Source organism: Phacochoerus africanus, chromosome 1, assembly GCF_016906955.1.
Source record: "Phacochoerus africanus isolate WHEZ1 chromosome 1, ROS_Pafr_v1, whole genome shotgun sequence".
Lineage (NCBI taxonomy): Eukaryota > Metazoa > Chordata > Mammalia > Artiodactyla > Suidae > Phacochoerus > Phacochoerus africanus.
In genome coordinates, this window is record NC_062544.1 from 246819073 (window position 1) to 246833208 (window position 14136).

Here is a 14136-nt window from a genome sequence, read left to right on the forward strand (position 1 = left end):
GGAACCTCCATATGCTGTGGGAACAGCCCAAGAAATGGCAAAAAGACAAAAAAAAAAAAAAAACTCTAGGAGTGGTACACTGAAAGAACCTATATTAGCATTGGACTTATTCATATTTCCACTAAAATCTAAGTTCTTTGAGGGCAGGGACATCTTTCTGTATGGTTTACTGCCACATTTCCAGTGGTATAGTTAGTAGATACTCATAGTGGTATAGTAAGTACTCATTGACAAAAATGAATAATTTTTGACAAAAATGAATAATTGATGGAATATCTCCGTAAAGACTTAAATCTCTCCATTTATTATATCTTAGCAGCACATTTTGAAGGGGCCTTAAACAATATTCTTCTTTCTTGTTTACTCCACTTTCATTCCCTTATAAATATTACCTTGTTTCCTTTTAACATAAATTCAGTTCAAATACCCTTTAGAATCCAAGATATTTGAGAGCAAGAACTGTATTCTCCTTCCTCCCAATTCAGCACATTGACCAATTCTGTATTCCGTGGAACCTTTAAATGTGCTAAATCAGACTAAATCAGTTCATTTTTCTTCAATACAGTGGCATGAGATACTACTAACATGACAGAAAATGGATCCAGATTTCTAAAATATAGATTTTCCTTTTTAATAACTACCAGATAAGCAAAATTATTTCTTCCCAACCATTTATATGCACAGATTTGTTTCTGAGTTTCACAAAATTGTGCATGTGCTTCATGCAATAATTCAAAAATGATATTCTCCCATTCCATAGCATATGCTTTCTCTTTTCCCGCTGAAAGTGAGTCTTCATGTTAAAAAGTAACAGCTGTTCTCTATTAGAGCATCCACTTTTAACCTTTTGTGGTTTTGCAACTGACCATTGAACGGAGAGTTCAAGAATATTTTACATTCAGTGTCTCTTGCTATTAGAAGCCATTTTTATTTCTTATTTTTAATAATATAAAAAGTCTATAACTGATCATATGATGATTGAGTTTCATGATCTCAACTTCCCCTTGGGGTCCCTGGGTCCCCCCTCACAGAACAAATCTTGTGATTAGATGTTAACAATGTCCACCTCATATCTGTGTTTCTAAAAGACAATCAACAGCTACACATCTCAGAAGACTACAGGAACAGCAGTAAATAATAACATGACCAAAGTTTATGTATTACCATCATAGGTTCTATTCTCTAAAAGAGGCAACTATAAGTGATTTTAGTTATCTGCCAACAGGATGTTTCGCCAGCATCCTAGAAAACAAGAAGCTACAACAGTAGAACATACATGCAATCTTTCTAGTCCTATGATTCTTTGCAAATGGCTCTGACTTTGGGAACACTTTCATTAAATATTATCAACACTCATACTTCTCTCTACAATTGCTCTCTATTAAAGTTTAGTGCCAGCTGTCAGAGCTGTAATGTAAACCCTTATTAGCTCTTGAAAGTTCTACTCTGGAACTAATGAGGAATTGTCAAAGCTATCCAAACACAGACAAAAATGGAGGAAGAAATCACAGAAAAGAAGATGGAAAGTGTTCAATGAATCTGTACTAGCAAAGCAACCTCTGTGAAACTGTTACCAATGCATTTCACAGAATCTATGTATCTCAAGAGGGAGAAAAAGTTCTTGTTCTCAGTTTATTTTGCATAGGGTTCGATTCTCTTTCCTCTGGGAGAGGTTGACTAAAAACAAACAAATTGGAAAAGTTAATGAAATATCAATAATCTCTTTTTAGAATCATTCCATGCATTCTGAAAAAACATACACTGCATTCCTCAAACTTTAAAATATAGAAGTTTTGATAATATCTGAACAGCTAGGAATAAAAAGCATAAATTTGAAAAATTGAAGATGAATGCTCTTTACAAAAGCAAATGATTATATAATATCTGAGCTTTTTTTTTTTTTTTTTAACACAATGGCATGCAGCAATCAGAACCAAGGAAGCCTGCCTACATAAAAACCCCAAGGTAATCTAAACTAAAGAAATGAAATTTTAAGACTTCCTACAGGGTCCAACTAGGCTTGATGGCAGATCTTGCAGGGTCCAACTAGGCTTGATGGCAGATCCATGAGCTATTTAACAAAGTGATATTCATTAAGATGCAAGATGCCAAAATAAATATAAATTTTATATATTCAAAATAACCAGTAGTCTACCATTTACAGATATGACCTTTTCTTGGAAAATTATAATCACTTTTCAGATGAGTTTACATTTTACAGATATTTTATGAGTGGTATACAAAGCAATTTTCTGATCTTCCTTTGAAAATGAGACTGAAAATGCAGTGACAAAAACAACCTATTTCAAGGAAAGTCAGAGTTGTTTTACTTCCTGCAGCTGAAATTATTTCTCCATGTCTTAGATTCCCATAGCGAATACTGTCCTAGGAAGTTTAATTCATATTTGTCACAGACTCTCAAATAAACAAATGAGCAAATTGTCTTCCCCAATGACTGTATGTATATTTGGCATATAGGTATTACCTAAATTACTATTTGCAGCTTTCTACAGACAAAGTATCTGAAGGCTCACAGACCTTATCATAGTTAATAAAAAAGAAAAAAACTTGATATTCTAAAAGCAAATACCCTACAGCTATATGATAAGGGAGACAATAAACTGGGTTAGAAAATACCTTAATACTGATGTATAAAGTAGTTTTCCAGGTTAGGATAAAGAGTAATAAAATATTTATTGAAATAATAAATGTCTTACTATTTATCCTTCTTTGAACAATGGAATTGATATTATATAACTAAAGATAATCCATATAAGGTAAAAGAATCTTTATTTACTAAAACACTATAATTCTTATTTAGTTATAACCTTGTGTGGGAATGTTAATATCTGTAAAACTGTCTATTATTTTTAAGGTCTTTTATGGTGGTTCATTGCTGATCATTTAACTTGTTCTTATTCATTATGAGGTATTTAAATGGCTAGATATGATTTTGTTCTACTCCCTAAATTTAACGACACTCATATCTCCCCTAAATATGTTTGCAATTAAATTGTCTCTGACTGCTCAAAATAATCTGATCTGTAATATATACAGAACAAAGAATTCACATTTCTTTCTAGTATCTTAAGCATGCAAATCCATGGTTTAAATTTATACTGTTTGTTTTTATACAGGCTAAAAAATGAACTACAATACTTAAGTCACAAATCAAATGCACTCCCTTATTTTTCCTCTTTTTCATATTTGAAAGGCATTTTTACTTAATTACTGTTTAGATAGTGTGTTGGCATAATTTGATGGAAAGCTTCCAGTAATATCACACAGTAAATCATATAAGCACATTTGGCATTAACTTCATATAATTTATACTGTTTTCTCTACTGTCTTTTTTTTTACTATTTGAGTGATTAAGTGAACATAATAAATACCTAAAATAAATCAAGTATACATAGTTTTTTTATATAGAGAGAGCCAAATAAATTGGTTTGACAAATATTTTTGATTACATATTTTTGACTACTCATTTTTGATTACATATGGCCAAAAAACACATGAAAAGATGTTCATAGCTAATTATTAGAGAAATAAAAATCAAAACCACAATGAGGTATCATCTCACACCAGTCAGAATGTTCATCATCAAAAAATCTAAAAACAATAAATGCTGGAGAAGGTATGGAAAAAGGGAATCCTCCAATACACTTGGTGGGAATGTAAGCTGGTGCAACCACTATGAAGAATATATGAAGGTTCCTTAAAAAATTAAATACAGAACCTCCATATAATCCATCAATCCCACTCCTGGGCATATATCTAGAGAAAACCATAATTCGAAAAGATACATGCACTCCAGTGTTTACTGCAGCACTATTTATAATAGCCAAGACATGGAAACAACCTAAATGTCCATAAACAGAGGAGTGGATAAAGAAGATGTGTGTGTGTGTGTCTGTGTGTGTGTGTGTGTGTGTGTGTGTCTGTGTGTGTGTGAATATCCTATATTGGAATATTACTCAGCCATAAAAAATGAATAATGCCATTTCCAGCAACATGAATGGACCTAGAAATTATCATACTAAGTGAAGTCAGAGGACAACATATATCATATGAGTTCACTAGTATGTGGAATCTAACAAAAATTATATAAAAGAACTTACAAAACAGAAACAGATTCAAAGATTTTAAAATCAAATTTATTGTTATTAAATGGGAAATGTCAGGCAGGAGGGATAAATTAGAGGGTTGGGATTAACATATATACACTACTAATATATATATAAAATAGGCAACAAGAACCTACTATATATGATCTACTTGATACTGTGTAATAACCTGTATGGGAAAAGAATCTGAAAAGGAACTGATATATGTAAATGTATAACTGATTTACTTGACTATATGCCTGAAACAAATACTACTTTCTAAGTCAACTATACTCTGGTAAAATTTATTTTAAAAATTAAAAAAAAATAAATATATATTTTTTTAATTAGTGGGAAAAAACCTGGGCTACAAAGAATAAGAGACTGAGTCAAATACCAAACGGGAAAAATCAAGACATTACTATTGAGAAGAAGAAAAATGAAAGCTAACAATAAAAGAATACAGGAAATACCACCTATGACTGAACAGACTAGGAAATACAATGAACTTCCTTCAGAACTTCAATGGAACTTCCCTCAGAAAAGAAAAATCCTGTTTGGAAGAAGGTGGACAATCAATTAATGAATAATGACTATCTATATATAAAGTCATTAAAGATAGTTCCTCTCCCTCAAACTATCTCTAAAACCTAATGTTAAGGTAAGAGAGAGACTGTTGAATGGGTGAGTCTGTCACACCTAAGTAACTGAGAGAAAGGAAGTTTACTCTCAATGACACCAATGAATGACCATAATGATGATGATATTCAAATGCCTTTATCCAGAGCTAGATACTGTGCAACTTGGGGCTAAGCATACATTAGTTGACAATTCTAAAGTGTAGATATTATCCCCCTCCTTTTGTGGATAAGGAAACTGAGACTCAAACTGTTTATCCAGACAACTGATAAGCAGCACTTCTGGGAATCTTAAGCCTGAAACACTTGTCAGTGACAAGAGTGTTTGGCTAAATAGAACAAATAAAAGCAAACTGAAGTATGAGGACAAACTCAGAAAGTTTTCTTAATCATGTTAACACTGTCATGATTCATTATATAAATAGGTGAGAAGATGTAAAAACGTAAAATTATGGTTTTATAGTTCTTATATAGCTGTCATAAAATATCTGTTTAATTTGAAAGTTACAGACATTGTTACTGGCATTTTTTTATTCAAATAAACTCATTGGTTTGAAAAGTCATGGGTGTGCAACTGTTAAAGGTGAAGTGGGAATGGAGGGCTGTCATTTTCAATTCAGGGAAAGTGAATAAAACTCTCATAGATTAAGAAGCCTGATAATCTCAATGTGAAAGGATGTTTAAGTACTAGGTATGTAAAATTAAGGGACATAATTATTTTAGCATCTTCATAAACAGCTAGATCCTTGCTTTATTATAGGTATGAAACTAGTGGCAACTGTTTTTTTGCAAGTCAGGAAATAATACTCATCATAAATGCATGAAAAAGTATTCTTTCAGGTACGTATTGCTATTACTTAATCTATTCATTACTACAAGAGTTCAGATGAATGTAGTCTTAATGTGTTGCAGACATACAGTTGCAACACATTGTGACCTAGTAGTCAAATGCATTCATTTGACCCAGGAGTCAAATGCATTCATTTGTGACCTAATAGTCAAATGCATTCATTTCAAGTTAGGTAACACGCATATCTTTATGTGCAAGATGTTCTTAAAAATCTGGTGGATTCAAAGACTTATAATAATAGGTTTGCTCTCAAAAGAATTTACACTTTAAGAATTCATAGTTGGGAGTTCCCATTGTGGCTCAGTGGAATCGAAATCTGACTAGCATTCATGAGGACGCAGGTTCAATCCCTGGCCTCGTTCAGTGGGTTAAGGATCAAGCTTTGTTGTCAGCTGTGGTGTAGGTTGCAGATGTGGCTTGAAACTGACATTGCTGTGGCTGTGGTGTAGGCCAGCAGCTACAGCTCCAATTCGACCCTTAGCCTGGGAACCTCCATATGCCATGGGTGTAGCCCTAAAAAGACAGACAGACAGAAAGAAAGCATAGTTGGCATATAAATCTCCCAATAATCATTCATTTAGGAAATATTTAATTGAAAACGTCCTCAGTTATACTCAGCTAAGTTGAGGCACAATGTCCTTAAAAAAGACATGACATAATCCCTCCCCTCAAAAAACTTCCAGTGTGAAAACAACTATAGAGAAATGCTTCTAAATTCATTAAAGCATTTGAACACCTTGCACTTCTAGAAGATGCACACAGACTAAGGAGGTGCTAAGAAACTTCTGAGGTATTCAGTTTTTTCTAGCTCCTCTGTCAGAGAAAGCAGAATCTTTAAATCATTCTGTTATTGAAAGCTTGACCACTTCTTTAAGAGACTTTCTGAACTGCAGAGAAATGAGTGAAGAGTAACAGTTGGTAGGTGAAACAAACATAATTATAGATAATTATCAGGAAGTCTAGATATCTTCATACATAACATCAAACATTTTTTTACTCATCTGCTAATGTACAAGAGCAAGGAATAAAGTTAGCATTCCACGATGAACACTCAGAGATAAAACACAGAGCAACAGATTCTTAAGTGACATTAATAAGGTATTTGGTACAGTAAGTCTAAACAAAGTTAGTAGGAGCAGGAATATTCATAGTAATGGCCTGATATCTCCTCTAATGTAATTAACTGATTATATAAAAAGCCATTAGCCATCTCATTTCTTTTCTCCAAACTAAGTCAAAACAGATAACATAATTCATTAGCCAGAATTTAAAAATTCCCTTGGTATTAATGTGAAATTTCCCCACACTTCCAATCTTAAAAAGTCAAAAGTGCTATGCTAGCATGTAAGAAATATGATTTCACAAGTGAAATGAACCAAGTAAATCTTGATTGTCAATGGCTGAAATCAAATAGCAGCTAATTTAAGTTTATAATTTTAGTTTTTAATGTTCTCATGTTAAAGAGTTTTATTGACATCCTGTAATAACTCCACCTATAATCTGACCACACATTCAACATTCAGCCAGTTTGCCCAAATCTCAGTAACATGGCCCACATAAGGTTTAAACACCTACATAGTAAATTAAGAGGTAGCATGTTCAATAACTTATTTAAGAAAGGCCATATTTTAAAATTACACATTAGAGAAACTGCTGGAAAACCAAGTTGATGCACAGTTTCTAACTTTCTGCACTAAACTTTATATTATCTCTTAGTTTAAGTTTGTATAGTTACTTTTTTTTTTGTCTTTTTATCTTTTTAGGGCCACACCCATGGCATATGGAGGTTCCTAGGCTAGGGTCAAATTGGAGCTGTAGCCACCAGCCTACGCCAGAGCCACAGCAATGCCAGATCGAGCCGTGTCTGCAACCCATACCACAGCTCACGGCAAAAACGGATTCTTAACCCACTGAGCAAGGCCAGGGATCAAACCCACATCCTCATGGATACTAGTCGGGTTCATTAACCACTGAGCCATGATGGGAACTCTCATATAGTTACTTTTATATGCATTTGTATTTTACCAAATTTATCACAAAAATACTCTCTACCATCCTGGAGGTGTTTTTTTTTTTTTTCTTTCTGTATTCCACTTTACTTGGCATGTAATTCCTTAACGATTCTTTAGCTACTAATACTTCTTCCTCTTTTCCCTTATTTCCTCCCTATAATCAGTCCTTGAGAGAAAAAGATGCATCATTTTTTACTCTAAGCTTTCCTATGTTCAATCTTCCCTGGCAAAGAAAAAAGAACAGCAACATAAAGCATCTTAACAGAAAATTTTACTCTCATGTCATTCTTAGCCTCCCATATGAATACTTCCTTTCTCATCACACTAATAATTTATTTTTAACTTTAAACTATGGCTTTATACCTGTTTAATAATTCACTTAAAAATATATGTTTCTTTGGAAACAGAGACCAAAACTTTTAAAGACACACATACACTTTTGAATTATAAACAAAACTAGTGATAATGTTCATCTTTTTTGACTAGAAAATATTTTTATCATATATTTTCCTATCAGAGATTGACTTGATTTATCATTTAGTTCACTGAACTTTATTGCAAATATCCACCTAGAGTAAAATAGATAACTCAGAATATTTCATTACCCAAGTCATAAATCAGGATATTTATGAACTCTATATCCTCTATAAGGTCTCCCTGTGGAACAAGCTCAGAACACAAAACATTAATGGGACTTTAACACATTGTGAGATTTTGATATGATTTAGTTAACAAATTGTAAACCACACCTTCAGAATGCGTAAGCTGTATTAGATACTTAGCCCTTTCTCCCTATCCAAAAAGTTTCTAAGCACAAAACTCTCAATGCAAAGGCTTCTCATTATTAATGAACAATTTCCATTACTAATTTTGAAATACTCAAAAGTAGTGTCTCCTGCCCCTACATGGCCATGGCAGTTTATACCCCAGTAGAAGATCTGTTGGTCTGTCTTGCATTAAAATTATTCATTTATCTGTCTTTCATACTAGATTGTGAGATCCTGGAAGGCAGATACATTGACTAACTCATCTAGGTTTCTCCTATGTCTGGTACATTATTACTTAGAACTTACAGATGGTCAAAAATGCTGAATTAAATGTAATAGAATTTTTGTAATATCTAAGATGCTTAGCAACCCACTTATCTATACTTTATTAGTCATCACCTGGGTTAAGCTTAGTTTTCCCAAAATATGACTTCTTGGCTAGTAACTTTTCTTTCTTAAAAATCTAGAAACAGAAAGATGTGAAAAATAAACCAAAAGAGATAAACCTTAAATTGACAGATTCTTGGTTACTTTATGCCATCCAGTTTTTTGTTTGTTTGTTTGTTTTTTAGGGTGGCACCTGCACCATGTGGAAGTTCCCAGGCTAGGGGTCTAATCGGAGCTAGAGCTACCAGCCTACACCACAACCACAGCAACACGGGATCCAAGCCGTGTCTGTGACCGACAACACAGATCACAGCAATGCTGGATCCTTAACCCACTGAGCAAGTCCAGGGATTGAACCCACATCCTCATGGATTTGTTGGATTTGTTTTCAGTGTGCCACAAAAGGAACGCCAACCAAAAATTTAAAATTATAAAAGGAAGCCATAATAACAGCCAGACCACCACCATCACTGACAACAACAGCAAAATTACAAGCCTCCAGCCAGGCTGGCCTAATCTATTATATATAGCAGAATGCAGAATTAATTGGTTGTGTATTGGATTTTTATGCCCTAGTAAACTATGCACTAAACTGACATACTAAGACAAATATTTAAAAAAAATAAAGTTGGTATATAATTGATGCCTCATGTGAATCAACATAAAATAGAATACCTTGACCCACTGTCTAGTAATCTGAATATACAAAGATTTTTTTATTTTGAAAAGAGAGGAAGCCAAAACTCACCCAGCAACATCAGAAAATGTTAAGATATAATAAGGAAATGCTGCACCTTCAAGTTATACCGCTAAAAAGTTGTCCCTCCCCTTTCAAATTCTAATCATATCTGATTTCATGTGCCATCTCTGAATCTACTATAATTATTTTTATTGGTTTATCTTCAAGATATTTTTTTCTTAGGATACTTTGCTATTTATGCATTGTATCTCTTATTCTGAAACTAGTATTTCTTAATGTTGAAAAAGTCTGTGACAATACAGCATTACTATATCAAGGAGGTGCTTTTGATATCATTCAATACAATAAACTACAAGATTCAAGGATATAAAACTTTGATAAAAATGTTATCTCCAGGAGTAATCTTGACATAGGGTACTAGTGAATAGCATAATAGTTACTTTAAAGTGTTTCAGTAAATTAAAACGAGGTTTAAAAATAGAAGCAATTCTGAATCTATTGTGAACTTCCTGAATGCAACTTGACTTTCTTTTTTAAAATTCTTCTACTGAAGTTGGTCCTCAAGACAGTAATAACATAAGCTAATTATGTGTGTTTTATTTAGTTATATTGACATATTTATGTGATTTTTTCCCTTCTGATTTTTCTATTTCTCATAACCCTGAATGAGATATAATGCACCACATAAAAATTATTTAAAATCCAAACATCCAGAATATGATTAGGTTTCTTGCTCAATGAAATATTTTATGAGATAGCTCTGTATAAGCTCTGTATATACTGGTATACATATATTATTTAGAAAGAGATACTTCTATTGCTTTCCTGGATATCAGAAACTGCATCAATAGGAACCAAACCGGAGGAAACAGACAATTTTTAAAATTCTTCCAGATCTAAGTCTTTATTATTTTATTTAAAATAAATCTTTAAAATATTATATATCACAAACAATACCCTGGTGATAAAATATAATTCAAGGTGAAATATAAAGACTTAAAAATTCTCTTCATTCATGTGTATATGTAAGCAAGTAGTAGCTAGTACATTGTTTCAGTTTTAGAACTTGCAAATCATACTAAATAACAATATTCTGATGGCTCTAGCCAAATATCTAAATAACATGCAGAAGTATCAGACCAGCGTGTACAATTTACTGTCATTAAAATATCTATAGTCAAAAGCAAAATTCTATGTGCTGTTCTGATTCTTAGCGGGTCAGTTTATTCATAAAGTAAATCCATTTGTTCTACATAGTCTTGAGGCTTACTAAATGGCCACAAGTAGAATACCAAACTCAATTCTTTTGACAGAGTTTAACAGTAAACAAGGTTATTAAAATAGATGAGATTTCAAGGACTAGTTACTTAAATTCTCCCATGTAACTTATACATTTACAATTTTAATAAAAATTTTAGTGTATTCTTTTTTTTTTCTTTTTCGTCTTTTGTCTTTTTAGGGCTGCACACGCTGCATATGGAGGTTCCCAGACTACAGGTCTAATCAGAGCTGTTGCGGCTGGCTTATACCACAGCCACAGCAATACCAGATCCAAGCCGCGTCTGCAATCTACACCACAACTCACGGCAACGCCAGATCCTTAACCCACTGAGCGAGGCCAGGGATCGAACCCTCAACCTCATGGTTCCTAGTCGGATTGGTTTCCAGTGCGCCACGATGGGAACTCCAATAAAAATTTCAGTGTATTCTTAAACACAAAAACTTACCTAATGCTAAACAACAAATTTTAGGATTAAGTGGAATTTTCATCTCTTAAAACCCTCTATGAAAAAGACTGTCTTTTAATTTATTTTACTTCAAAGTTCAAAGAGATTTTTAATAAAATCAAGTTGGCATCCTTGAAGTTCTCTGATACTATATAAAGGATCCACTATTCATTTGCACCTAAGAGGTGGTGTGTTTATATATATACACACACATATCTCCTCCTGAGCAGACAGAAGGACAAAGCATGGAGCAAAATTTTTAAAAATTTTAAATTTCTCCTCTGTACATCAAACACTGAAGTACCAACCCTGGATTTGTAAATAAAATAATTTTGTATTAAACCACTAATATTTTGTAGGTAAATCCATATTTTATGCACAGATGTCAATGAAGAAAGTACTATATTTCATAGCAATGAAATACATATTGCTATGAGATTTATGAGCACAAACAATGTAGGAACTAATTCTATTAGAATCAGATTAGCTGACTACCAATGGTATTTCTTCCCTCTACATGAAAGAGACAGAGATTTTTTTTTCTTTCTGTTGGTCTAGTGAGGTATAGGCCAGCACCACATAATCAAACATGTTAATATTTCTACATCGAATTATGAATCAACACATCAAGTGGGATAAAATAGTCTATAAAAAGAATCTGTTCAGTTTGAGGCATGTTTTGCTGCCAAGTGAGTTCAGGCTGGGTTCCTTTCTTTCCATTACTCTACCATTAACTCATAAGGAAGAAATAAACCACACTTGGAAAAACAGAGGAGACTCTTACCTTCACACATAAAACCTCTTTCTTCATAGCCAGCATTGCATGAACACTTGCCAATGGGTACAAGCCATTCACCTTCTGTGCTGCAGTACATCCTGGGAGGATCTTCCTCCTTAGAATTGTTAACACAAGAACCTCTAACTTCCACCAGAGATTGGGAATCCATGGGTACTGTGTCTGGAAACATAGCCAAATTCTTCACTGTAAACGGACACTTTTTGAAGTACACTCTCACAGACACTAAGGCAACACAAGCACCAACATCTTGAAAAGCCAAATAAAATCCCTTTTTGTTGACAGGACCTACTTCTCTAACTTCCGTGTTGAGTTTAAGAATACGGTCCCCAAGATCCATTTGTGTGAAACTTTCATCAGCTGCAATGGTATCAATCTTTATAAACTGATGTTCTCGGAATTTGACCCCATGATCATCGTCGGACTCCATGTAGTATAGGTTGAAAGTCTCCTTGCAAGTTCCCAAAACCAATGGAATACTATTGCAGTCTCGGAGGGTAAACTTGAGTTCCACATAGATCTTCTGAGCTGAGTTCCTGGGGACCCAGTTTGTCCTCAGCCAATTATTTTGACTATGATCCATGACATTGCACACCTGGTAAGTCCTGATGGGTGTATAATGTTCATCAACACCACTTATCTCTTCCCACTTGAAGAATCAAAGGAGGAAAAACAAAAAGAGAGGCAGAATTAATGAGTTAAGCATAATGAATAATAGTGAATACAAGATGAAGGGTGTCAATGGAATCACAAGAAATACAAAATAAATAAGCAGAAACTTCAATGCTACTTATTAAAGAATATGATATGGAGCAACTCTGTAACATTCCTGTTTGTAGCTTTCACTATTTACAAGGTTCTCTGAGTTCACCAACACAAAGTAATTTATAATTTTGATGAATACATTTGAATTGCATTGCAGTTTGTGAGATATTCAGAAAGAAGTTGCTTAGCAATTGATTGGACCTAGCCAAATATTTTAGGGTCAAAACCTCATATCAGTCACCTCCAACAACACTATAAAATTATTTTGTTGTATTTTGGGGGGATTGTTTTTTGTTTGCTTGTTATTTAAAAAGAAAATGAAAAATTATTACTGTCTAAAATGCCTCTTTAAACTTTTCCCTGTTCGGACCAGATATCAGTAAGATCAATGTATCGCAACGCAAACTGAATCTAAATGACACTATTTCCATATATCTTCATGAATGACATTTTTTAGCTGTATTTAGTCATTTCAAGAAATACATGATGAGGAACTTTGAAAATCTGAAGTAAAATATAAATGTGCCTCCTTCCCTCCCCTGGCCTGTAAAAATAATAATAGTAGTAACACATGGAGAATAGGAGAATAGTATAGTGAATGTTTCAATTCTTAATATGTTTTATGCACAATAAATTTTACACAAGCAAGAAATAAATGGCCATTTGTGTTGTTGCTGTTGTATTTATAGCAGTCAGGATTATCCTAATACAATATCCTAATATTGTAAAAACACTTTAGAAGTTTCAAGACTTTAAAATAGTGAAGTACTGTTTTCTTTGATCCTTGGACAGGCTTTGAGGTGCTTTTAAGTTAGTATCACATTGTTTGTGTTATTTATAATCCTACAACTATTAAAGCAACTGTTTCTAATGTTTATCCCTGTGTCTATACTTTCTTTTTACCATGCCCAGTTTAGCCTACTGCTGTCAAGAAAATACATTTTTCCCAGATCATACTAGAGTTCAAATCTTCTATGGCTTCCTATTACCTAGGCAATAATCAGACTCTTTAGTTTGATATTTGTGACTTTCCAAAAACTGGTATCAAATTAGTTTTTTCCTAAAAGTTTGAATGGAGATTAGTGAGTTATTATTTCGTTTATGCACATGCTATGTCCTCGTCAGTCTGAACTCTTTTACTGCTTTCAAAAGAAATACTGATCATTTTTGTTAGGGTATAACCTCACTGGTCTTGTTCTCTTTTTTCTTTGATGCTTCCCATAATTCTGCCATTCTTAAGAAAATTTCTGTTTTATATACCTTTTCATTTAAAAATTGTATTCATGATACATGCTAAGATTAGTTTCATTTTGTTTCACATGTATTTGTTAGATTTTAGATCTCTTCATATCCTCCATAATATGCAGCTCATAACTTCAGCTTTTGGG

The 14136-nt window shown here is 33.3% G+C and overlaps 1 protein-coding gene across 2 annotated transcripts in view; it reads right to left on the reverse strand.

The window, feature by feature from the left end:
- Positions 1–14136, reverse strand: part of EPHA3 (EPH receptor A3) — a 351366-nt gene that overhangs the window by 232504 nt on the left and 104726 nt on the right. For both annotated transcript variants that reach the window (XM_047794345.1, XM_047794355.1), the window contains exon 3: positions 11972–12632. In XM_047794345.1, coding sequence (XP_047650301.1) covers positions 11972–12632 — 661 coding nt within the window. The remainder of the gene's footprint in view (positions 1–11971; positions 12633–14136) is intronic.